We start from the raw sequence: 11,694 nt of genomic DNA, 5'->3' as shown, positions 1-11,694 counted from the left end.
AACTTTTTCTTACAAGTCAAAGAGGAATGGACAGTTTTACTTTGCAATTTTAATAGAATGAAAAATGTATTACAGAAAACAGTTTTTCATTTGTTGTAGCAGTTTGACAGTGCATATGGGTGAGAACCCAAAAACATTCATACCACCAATGAACGTGCCAGCCCCACAAAATTAGCTAATTTTCATGGATGCAAAAATACTTTTAAATATTTGCCATTGTTCACAATTTAGTGGTATCTACGTTAAAAGTGTGGTCTCTAACTAGGTTTCATCTATGGCTCTAGTTAAGTTCACCTTGACTTCACAGGTGGTCTTGGTATGGCCCCCGCGGAAACCAGCTATGTAAATCTGGGGCCGGGGTACTTGGCTGCTGCCTTCCCTCATTGACTGTGTGCTAGCATCCTTTGAAGGGTACACCTGGGAACAATTGTCTCTTCTCATGTGACTAAGATCAGTCTGTACCGAGTGAGTAACTTTCCGACGCAAATTGGCCTAAGTAGAAAGAGAATACACAGGAATGAACATTTCTCTAAAGAACAAATAAAATACTCTCAGGTACCAGTTAGTATACGCCTTTTTTTTTCTCTCAATCCACAAAGAAATTAGTCTTTCAACATAACATGTTTCTGCAAAACATTAAAACACTGGAAAATTTAGAACATAATAGAAAATAAATACCCTTTGCTGAGAAGTAGGAAAATAGATTAAATAATGAAAATGAACCCAAAGAAAGAACATACATATTCAAACTTACAGTGAGCTCAATTCTTTGTTAATATAATAATATAATAATTCATTCATTATTATACTTTTTTGTTGTGTGTATGGTACGCGGGCCGCTCACTGTTGTGGCCTCTCCTGTTGCGGAGCACAGGCTGCGGACGCGCAGGCCCAGTGGCCATGGCTCACGGGCCCAGCCGCTCCGCGGCATGTGGGATCTTCCCGGACCAGGGCACGAACCCGTGTCCCCTGCATCGGCAGGCGGACTCTCAACCACTGCGCCACCAGGGAAGCCCCACTATTATACTTTGAGAGTCACACAACTTGGATTTTTCCACCATTCTTGGCTTATTTTTTTAAAAGGCAAAAATTTAAGATTTCCATTGTCTTACCTAAATGGGCTTCACCCAAAACTTTTAATATAAAAAGCTCTGATGTTTCCAGATAATACTTTACATTTTTCTACATTATGCTTACTCCTTTTATGGATTACAACTAAACATGAGGTTAAACAGATTGCTCAGGCTGGGAAGCAAGGAGGAGTTTATAAAAAAGAGAATAAGAGTTTTATTGAAGTTGTGGTAAAGTCCAAGGAAAAAACTCAGAAGGGACTACAGCATGTGAGTTAAGAAGGAGAGACCTGGAATTAGAGGAAACATTTCAGCGTTTGAGACACTGCAGGTGACTGAGAACCAAAACTACTCCCACACACAGCTTATCGTCTACGACTTTGCTATTCCTTTGTCTTCACTAGCATAATTTTACTATTCCGAGACTCTTGCCAAAGCAAATAACTTGGTTGTTCATTACAGAACATCCTGAAAGATGCATGACTCTTCAGTGGTAAGCATTAACACACAGAAGAAGCCCTAAGACTCTGCATCCCTTGCCTGAAGATTCACCTTGCTATTCCCATCAATCCTGGACTGCTTTTTCATAATCTTTACAACCCAGTTCAGGTCCCCAACACATCCCCTGACTGAGCCCAGGCATCAAAAGACCTGCCTTCAACCAAACTTCAAAGACTCAATAAATCCTGACCTTGCTGTTCCCCCTCTGAGACATTGCAAAGCTCTGCTGAAGGGGTGGTTTCCCTTACAGCTCTAAGCCATATACTCAGCTTTGTCTTATCAACAGGTCATGTTGGTAATACATGGGGAGCTGGCATTCAACATGCTGCAGTTCTAGGGGATAATTCCGTCTAAGGTGGGAAGAAGAATGAAGTCGAGGAGTGAGAAGAGAGGGTCCAGTCAGTATGAGGTTCAGCCCCATTGAACACCGCATTCTCTTAACATTTCCAGGCCAGACCTAATCTGCCACCTATACCTCTCATATCCTGTCCAACCATCACTCCTCTCTTCTCCTTTGTCTATGTGTATCTCAGGACCAACTTAAAATATCACCTAAGTCAATGGAGCAGAATTTTTATTTCACTTCTGTTATGCCACTTACCAAGAGATACTAAAATATTTTTAGTGTATCAATGTCACTTGCTAGACTATTAGTTCCTGAAGAACAAGGTGGTAGGATATATATATGGTTACCCGGTATGCATCTGATGAGCTCAAGTGAGTGTAGTATTGATAGATAACAGAAAAGAATGCAGGGAATAGGAGCTTCATGAACTACAGAAGAGTAACTGGTAAGAATGCTATTGGAACAATGATCCGGAATAGGGGTCCCCAACCCCCGGGCCGAGGACCAGTACCGGTCCGCAGCCTGTTAGGACCCCGGCCACACAGCAAGAGGTGAGCGGCAGGCGAGCAAGCGAAGCTTCATCTTCCGCTCCCCATCGCCCCCATCGCCCCCATCACCCCCCATCGCCCCCATCGCCCCCATCACCCCCCATCGCCCCCATCGCTCCCCATCGCCCCCATCGCTCCCCATCGCCCCCATCGCTCCCCATCGCCCCCATCGCCCCCATCGCCCCCATCGCTCCCCATCGCCCCCATCGCCCCCCATCGCCCCCATCGGCCCCCATCGCTCCCCATCGCCCCCCATCGCCCCCCATCGGCCCCCATCGCCCCCCATCGCCCCCCATCGCCCCCATCGCCCCCATCGCCCCCCATCGCCCCCCATCGCCCCCATCGCTCCCCATCGCTCCCCATCGCCCCCATCGCCCCCATCGCTCCCCATCGCCCCCATCGCTCCCCATCGCTCCCCATCGCTCCCCATCGCCCCCATCGCTCCCCATCGCCCCCATCGCCCCCATCGCCCCCATCGCCCCCATCGCTCCCCATCGCCCCCATCGCCCCCCATCGCCCCCCATCGGCCCCCATCGCTCCCCATCGCCCCCCATCGCCCCCCATCGCCCCCATCGCTCCCCATCGGCCCCCATCGGCCCCCATCGGCCCCCATCGGCCCCCATCGCTCCCCATCGCCCCCATCGCCCCCATCGCTCCCCATCGCTCCCCATCGCTCCCCATCGCCCCCATCGCTCCCCATCGCTCCCCATCGCTCCCCATCGCCCCCATCGCTCCCCATCGCTCCCCATCGCCCCCATCGCCCCCATCGCCCCCATCGCTCCCCATCGCTCCCCATCGCTCCCCATCGCCCCCATCGCTCCCCATCGCCCCCATCGCCCCCATCGCTCCCCATCGCCCCCATCGCTCCCCATCGCCCCCATCGCCCCCCATCGCCCCCATCGCTCCCCATCGCCCCCCATCGCCCCCATCGCCCCCATCGCTCCCCATCGCCCCCCATCGGCCCCCATCGCCCCCCATCGGCCCCCATCGCTCCCCATCGCCCCCATCGCCCCCATCGCTCCCCATCGCTCCCCATCGCTCCCCATCGCCCCCATCGCCCCCATCGCTCCCCATCGCCCCCATCGCTCCCCATCGCCCCCCATCGCCCCCCATCGCTCCCCATCGCCCCCCATCGCTCCCCATCGCTCCCCATCGCTCCCCATCGCTCCCCATCGCCCCCATCGCTCCCCATCGCTCCCCATCGCTCCCCATCGCCCCCATCGCTCCCCATCGCCCCCCATCGGCCCCCATCGCTCCCCATCGCCCCCATCGCCCCCATCGCTCCCCATCGCTCCCCATCGCTCCCCATCGCCCCCATCGCTCCCCATCGCCCCCATCGCTCCCCATCGCCCCCATCGCTCCCCATCGCCCCCATCGCTCACCATCGCCCCCATCGCTCCCCATCGCCCCCATCACCCCCATCGCTCCCCATCGCCCCCATCGCTCCCCATCGCTCCCCATCGCCCCCATAGCTCCCCATCGCCCCCCATCGCTCCCCATCGCACCCATCGCTCCCATCGCTCCCCATCGCTCCCATTACCGCCTGAGCCATCCCCCACCTCCCCCGTGGAAAAACCGTCTTCCACGAAACCGAAACCGGTCCCTGGTGCCAAAAAAGTTGGGGACCGCTGATCTGGAAAATATTCCAGGAAGCTGAACCTTCCGCATCTTGAGAAATCAGGGGACTGAAAAGCTGCCACCAGAGAGGGTGGCAAGGGAAATGATGTGGTTAGTGAAAAGAGAGACTCAATATACAAACGGACCTAGGATGGACCTTATATGATAACAGAACTCTAACCCACAACCTCTGCAGCAACCAGTCTTGGAAGCCAAACCACAACCACAACCTCGGTAGCTGTAGCAATCATCTCAGAACAGCAGAACCGCCCTATTTTTTTTCCTGCTGCCTCCCCTTCCATCTCTGGACCAACCAGAGAAAGCCAAATATGCTCACTAAGCCAATCACAAAAGATGCTCCCCCATGGCCCACTGCTAGTTAGCCCGCCTCCAGTTTCCCCTGTCAATATCCTCCAATCAGAGGAATACCTGAAGCCTTCCCCTTTTTCACTATAAAACTTTCCCACTCCTCTCCCCAGCTTTGAGTCTCTGCCAAACACAAGTGATGGTGACTGGCTCCCTTGATACAGCAAGCTTCAAATAGCCTCTGTTCTCATTTGAGTAGTCTTCCTTTATTTCCACACCTGATTTCCATTAAAGAGTTGGATAAAATATACTGAGAAAAGGCTACAGTTATAAAAAGAGTTTGTTCCTTCACACTATAAATATTTATTGTTTAAAATGACCAGATACTATCAAAAGGAAGAGTGGGGGGAAGTCCACTGAGTCAGATAGGGATGAGAGTTTCAAAGAAGGCTTCAAGGGTAGGTACCTACTGTGATTAAGATGACTGCGAATCAGAAGGACAAGTGAGACGTCTGGAGAGAACAAGTTGACAATAAAAGGGGACTGTATCTGTGCTATAAGAGCAGTAACATTCTGCTCCTCAAAAAGAAGTCCAAGAAAGAGAAGGGTATGCTTTAAATGATTAGAGGAAGCTGCAGGGCTTTAAATACTAGCACCTCATAGGTTAGCACAATTAATTAAAACTATTATATAGATCAGTAGAGAGAGAGAGTAGAGATTGAGAAAAGGAGATAGAGAGAAAGGTAGCAACTATCATTGTTCTAGTTACTGGCTGATATAATTTGAGAGCAGTTTCATGCTTCTGCATTTCTATATATGCTTAAAACTAGAAGATAGTGACTTCCCTGGTGGTGCAGTGGTTAAGAATCCGCCTGCCAATGCAGGGGACACAGGTTCGATCCCTGGTCCAGGAAGATTCCCACATGCCTCAGAGCAACTAAGCCCGTGCACCACAACTACTGAGCCCGCATGCCTAGAACCCGTGCTCTGCAACAGGAGAAGCCACCACAGTGAGAAGCCCTCGCACCGTAACAAAGAGTAGCCCCCACTTGCTGCAACTAGAGAAAGCCCACATGCAGCAACAAAGACCCAACACAGCCAAAAATAAATAAATAAATAAATAAACTAATTTTTTTTTAAACCTAGAAGATAATCTTACAATGTAAAGCTGGAAAATTATAAATTATACTAATTATTTTTATTTTAGCAAAAAAACTGTGTACAACTATTTTATATAAATAATTTAGCTTACCAACTCTATGAGTAACAACATATTAAAATTCCCCAACCTATAAATAATTTTAGAAAATATTGTTACAAACCAATTTTATAGCTTTTCTTCTTAATTCCCATTCATTCCACTCATATGATCTCACAATTGTTGGTGGCAATAAATGTGTATCCGTCTGTGTGCTACTTTCACACTTTGCAATTGGTTTTATATAATGTTTGTCAACCTCTTTCATCTAAAGAAGTGGAGTTTTGTAATTAATATTTGTAAAATATCACAGGTAACTAAAATATTTAGCTAAAACGGACAAAACATTAGGAAAACAAGAACATGAAACATACTTGTAAATACCAGCAAAATAAAAAGAAGTTCATAATTAGCGAGCCAAATGTAATTACTTTCCCAGGCATTATGGATTTGTGCCTGATTTTTTGAACTTAATGTAGGAGGTGTATTTTGGAAGGAGAAAACCTAACATCACTCATCCCAAGTCAAATGTCCCTCTCCAATTTTCACAGTGGGGAGCATAAGTGAATACCTTATTGGAAATAGATAGAAGTTTAGAATAGCTATTAAATATTAGGTATACATCACATTTGTTTAAAGTATCAGAACATCTTTAGAATATATCTTAAACTCAAGCTCTGCATACATAGCAGATTACTATCTATTTTAGTGGAATATATTCATCTTTCTGCCAAAGTACCCAGAAGATCACTATTAAAATATTAAGTATTCAGTGATTCCAGGCTAAACAAGTTATGATATGCTGGAAATGAAGTTGCTGGAGTGGGTGGCAGAGGTTTAAGAAACTCAAGTCCTAGTAAAGAGGAGGGGGAAGAGATGAACTTCTTTCCCCAAATCAAGAAACAGATGATTACTGAACGCCTACCATTTAGCATAAGATATAATTTTTTCCTTCAAAATGATCTTATGATATACTTAGGTAGGTAAAAAGATGTTGAAAAGATAATTTACAATATTATGCAAGTAAATGGCAAGAAAAAATAATGAATACAGCATTGAAATATGAAGAAAGAATACTCACTTCCATAGGTATTAAAGGTCAGTGAAGGATTAAATACACAGGATTAAATACACAGAAAGGGAAAAACAAGACCAGATATGTAGAGGAAAACTGTTCTTTAATAGACAAGTATTTACATACAGCACAGCTTCCTGGTTATCTGATTCTAGCCTTTCATTGTCTTTGTGCTATCTTAAAAGGGCAGCTGGAGCATCACATCAACAGACTGGCAGCATGGTATCAGAACAAGAGTGCCAACAGCTGCCCACTTCTGACCACGTTGTCCTTGGCTGGTTGTCAGTCTTCCTGCCCAAGTGTTCAGACCATCCTCTGTTCCTCACTGTCACCAGCCCCATCGTCCTCTTACCAGTCACTGCTGGGATCCCTGCCAACCTGGTCAGTCGTACCCACACCCACCTGCTTCACTGTCAAAATGTTGATAAATATAACAAACACAAACCATTCATAAACCATGTATTGCAGGGTTTTAGTTTAGTGAGTTTAAAAGAGGTAAATTAAACAAGAGAGGATGACAGAAAGAGCAATTAAAATGTGAACAGTACAAACGAGAGACAAAGAGGAAGAAAACAAGGATACACAGTGGCAGAATGTGAGCCCCATGCAGGCAGGGATTGCTACCTGCTTTGTTCAACGTGCCCAGAATCATGCCTGGTGCACAGCAAGCAGCTCAGTGTCTGCTGAATGAATTAAGGAATCGGCACACACACACACACACACACAGAAACACACCTTCAGATCCATTTTGTGGCCTTTCATACTACTGCAATTTAAACCTGTTAAATTATTTGACAATTCTGTGCCTAAGTTACCACCTATGTTATCTGTGCTAAGCTCCTTCCATTTTAGATAAGGAAATACTGTAGTTCCAATTATTTATCTAAATGTAGTCTTGCTCTTTCAGATTTTTCCAGTCTAATTCATCAATTTGACTCCTTGTCCTGTTTTCATTTATTCTTTGTGGATTTCCTTAGTTTCCATCTTCAGATGTGAACCCCTTTCAGATAACCTGTAAAGGCCCTCATTCTGACCCTGTCTCTTGCCTGGACTTGGGGGACCACTCTACAAAAAAATGTAACTTTTTTTATTAACTACACTTTTAAATGTCATGAATTCTTAAAACGCCAACACTGCTTACCTGAGAATATGGAATAAGGGTTTCAAACTGTTGATGAAGTTCTAGTAGCTGAATCAATTCTGCATTTTTTTTGGCTTTTTCTCTAATTTTATCACTGTAATTTTCAGGATTTTCTGCAAATGAATATGCAGCATCTCTGGTATTGAAAGTGTAATACTTTTCTTTATATTTCAAAATTCCAATTGCTGGATTTCCTGAAAATTAAAAAAAGGAATTGAATTCAATATGAAATACTGAGACTTCCCTGGTGGCACAGTGGATAAGACTCTGTGCTCCCAATGCAGGGGGCCTGGGTTTGGTCCCTGGTTGGGGAACTAGATCCCGCATGCATGCCACAACTAAGAGTTTGCATGCCACAACTAAGGAGCCCTGGAGCCGCAACTAAGGAGCCCACCTGCCACAACTAAGACCTGGTGCAACCAAATAAATAAATATATATATATATATTTTTTAAAAGATATGAAATACTGATTCTATGTTTATAATACATTCATAGAACCATTCCCTATACACTCTGTTTTTAACATCACTTATGTCTTTATTAGCTAAAATGTTACAACTAGCAATTTTAAGTTATACATTTTGTTAAATTATATTTTATGTAAAATTCAGATGCAATTTATTTTATACTTTTATTATTTTATTTTATTTTATTTTTTGGCCACACCATGCAGCATGCAGGATCTTAGTTCCCCAACCAGGGATCAAACCTGTGCCCCCTGCACTGGGAGCATGGAATCTTAACCACTGGACCACCCGGAAGTCCCATATTTTTAAATTTTAAATTATGATTTTATCTAAAACTATTTCACTATCCAGATATAAGTTGTTTAAAAATCTTTTATGAGAAGCCACTTAATCATCTAGCAGGTTTTTCAAATATCCTTAAACTAAACTAACTACTAGAAGCACTGTTTTTAAAATAATTCTGTAAGAACTACAAAAATGAAACATCTGTTCCAAAATGTACATTTGCATGTTAGAAAGTATCTCCCACTATGAAAAGATACTACATAAAATATGGGTTATAAGTATCCACAGTTTGTGGGAATTATATAGGAAACGGTAACACTGTCTTATTTATTTACTCTTTCACTTATTCAACGAATATTTACTGACCCTGTTCCTGGCTCTGAGGATACAGAGAAAAGAAATCAATCAATATACCATGGCCCAGAGAGTGATCAGTGCTACACAAAACAAGTAAGCAAAGCAGGTTAAACACATAGTAAAAGGAGGAAGGGCGAGATTGATATTTTAAGTTGGGGGATCAGAGAAGGCTGAATAAGATGAGGGAGCAGGATATGTAGCTGTGGGGGAAGAGAGCTGTCCAAGTAGAGGGAATAGCAAGCGCAAAAGATTCCAGGTGAAAATGAGCTCGGAATGTTCGAGAATAGCAAGGCCAGTGGGGCTCGAGCAGTGCACAAGGGAACGAGAGGTGGGCAGTAAAGTCAGTGATGTCATCTGAAAAGGACCCTGCCTGGTAAGCCCCAGCATTACCCGGGGACTCAAGCCCTGTGGTCTGCGGTCCCCCGAGGAAGGAGGGACTCCCACGGGATTCCTTCGAGGCAGTGCAGGTGGCTGGTGCCCAGGAAATATTGTAGCACGTAGAAATAAAGTCTCCAGACTAGCTGATTCTGAGAGGATTCTAAACGCAAAGCCCCTCAAGCCCTTCTACTTTTTTTCTCTTTCTCCCCCTTTCTTAGAATCATAGTTGTTAGGAGCTGGAAGGGACCAAACAGACCTCCTAGTTGGTCCTTCTCCTTTTCCTGACGTGGAAGCTGAGGTCCACAAAAGACAAGAGATTTGCTGAAAGTTACTGTTTACTAATGGGACAACGGGGACTAGAACCCAGGCTCTCCCGGGACTTCCCTGGTGGTCCAGCAGTCCAGACTCTGCATTCCCAATGCAGGGCGCCTGGGTTCATCCCTGGCCAGGGAACTAGATCCTGCATGTGTCCTGCAACTAAGAGTTCCCATGCGCAACTAAGAAGCCCACACGCCACAACTAAAAAAAAAAAAAAGATCCTGCATGCCGCAACTAAGACCCAGCACAGCCAAAAATAAACAATAAATAAATATTAAAAAAGAAAAAGAAACCAGGCTCTCCCAATCTTGGCCCATAGCTTTTCCAACCACATCATGCTACCTCTGTGTCACCCCACATCTATGTTTCTGTGTTTGTGTCTCTCATGACTCCTTTCCCTTCTTACTTGTGGAGGGAGAAAGAGAGAGAGAGATTTGGGGGGGAGCAAAGGGAAGGAAAAAAAAAGACAAGGGGAGAAAGAAATCATCTCCATTCTATTGCTTTTTACTTCTTCACGGTTCTTGATTGTTTTCTCCTGTCAGTGGCCCTCACGGGACCTCAGAATACTATTCTCTCAGTTCTCCCAAGGTAAACCTTCTATTACTCGCATAATGAAAAAATCTCTACCATAAAAAAAAATGAGTCAATGTGTATGTTCTCTAGCCTGTATACACACAATCCCAATACTTCTTTGTAATAATTCTATTGCCAATTCACATGGCACTTTTTGGATAATAATTTATTCCATCTCAATTTCTGATTTACTCTTTAGAGAAGTTCTAGTAATATATACATCAGAGAGAAATTTTACTTGATAAAATATTGGCCATGTCCTTATACTGAAATCCTGATCTATGTTAATGGAATATGACCATAAAGTGACAAAGAATATTGTTTATAAACATATCAGTCAAACTAGTGTTGCGCTTTCAAGTAATCACTTTGGAAGACGATCTATTTTAGGAATGCCACGTAACACTTCTGAAATCCTTCATTGACATATGGGTCATCCCCCTTTTATGATACTGTAGCATCCATATTTCATTATATACACATTCCATCACTTATCGCTTGTATTATAATTTCTTGTTTATGTCAGTCTATCAGGTTATGCTGCGAGCACTTCAAAGATAAATACTGCATTTAGGTCATCTTTGTAGCTCCTTTCCTAGTTCACCATTAGAGTACATAAAATTTTCCAAAGTGAGTGAGTGAGTAACAATGAGGGCACATCATTTAAAGAAGAATTGGAGAAGGAGGACAGTATTATTTCCAATGATGTACCTGGAAGAAGAAGACCATCTGTTGAAGCAAATGTGTAAGCACAAAATCCCCGATACTGAATCAGCAATTTATCAAAATTGGCTGTTGTTTCTGGGAAAAGCCATTCTAGTTTTCTGAAATCCACCAGATTTACTCTCTCTTCTAAAATGAAAGAGGAGCACAAGAAAAACCATATTCAGTGGGAAGAGTAAACCACCCAGGAAACGAGCAGAAGAGACCGGCTGCTATGTGACTAAAACAGAGATGAATTAACTTCGTTCAAGACAGTGTAGCTCTTAATAATATGCGAGGTGGCAAAATACTTTGAATATGATGCTTATATACTAGGACTGTCAGTTCTTTAAACAACTGAGAATGTTCTCTGCAGAAAGAGTCAAGGAAACATCTCAGTAACTTAGTAATTTTGGTAACAGAGGATATACTTTTCTGTTCTTCACACTTCTAAAAAGTCTTCCTAGTTTTGCCAATTTTTTTTACGCAAATAAAAACGCGAATTTATAAAACATTGATCCCCGAGGTTCTTACTTTTGCAGTGCTACCTACACTTCTGTTTCTGGCTCTGTATCCAAACAGCAGACATTACAAGTGACCCCGTGGCTACAGCTGGAAGTAAGTACCGCTATGGGTTTTTTTTCACATCTTTATTGGAGTATAATTGCTTTACTATGTTGTGTTTGTTTCTGCTGTACAACAAATTGAATCAGCTATATGTATACATATATCCCCATATCTCCTCCCTCTTGCGTCTCCCTCCCACCCTCCCTATGCCACCCCTCTAGGTGGTCACAAAGCACCGAGCTGA

At 44.3% G+C, this 11,694-nt stretch overlaps 1 protein-coding gene across 1 annotated transcript in view; it reads right to left on the bottom strand.

The window, feature by feature from the left end:
* Positions 1–261: 261 nt before the first annotated feature.
* The window catches only part of CFAP206 (cilia and flagella associated protein 206), a gene marked incomplete at its 3' end in the record, with an annotated part of 71,208 nt that continues 59,775 nt past the window's right edge, over positions 262–11,694 (bottom strand). The window contains exons 10-13 of the mRNA XM_079716577.1: positions 10,893–11,033; positions 7,803–7,996; positions 5,711–5,854; positions 262–492 (exon numbers count right to left, since the gene is read on the bottom strand). Of these exons, the coding sequence (XP_079572703.1) occupies positions 262–492; positions 5,711–5,854; positions 7,803–7,996; positions 10,893–11,033 (710 nt within the window). The remainder of the gene's footprint in view (positions 493–5,710; positions 5,855–7,802; positions 7,997–10,892; positions 11,034–11,694) is intronic.

Source organism: Hyperoodon ampullatus, assembly GCF_949752795.1.
Source record: "Hyperoodon ampullatus genome assembly, chromosome: 12".
Taxonomy (NCBI): domain Eukaryota; kingdom Metazoa; phylum Chordata; class Mammalia; order Artiodactyla; family Ziphiidae; genus Hyperoodon; species Hyperoodon ampullatus.
The sequence above is the reverse complement of the archived record's forward strand: the minus strand, read 5'-3'. Positions and strand labels throughout refer to the sequence as shown.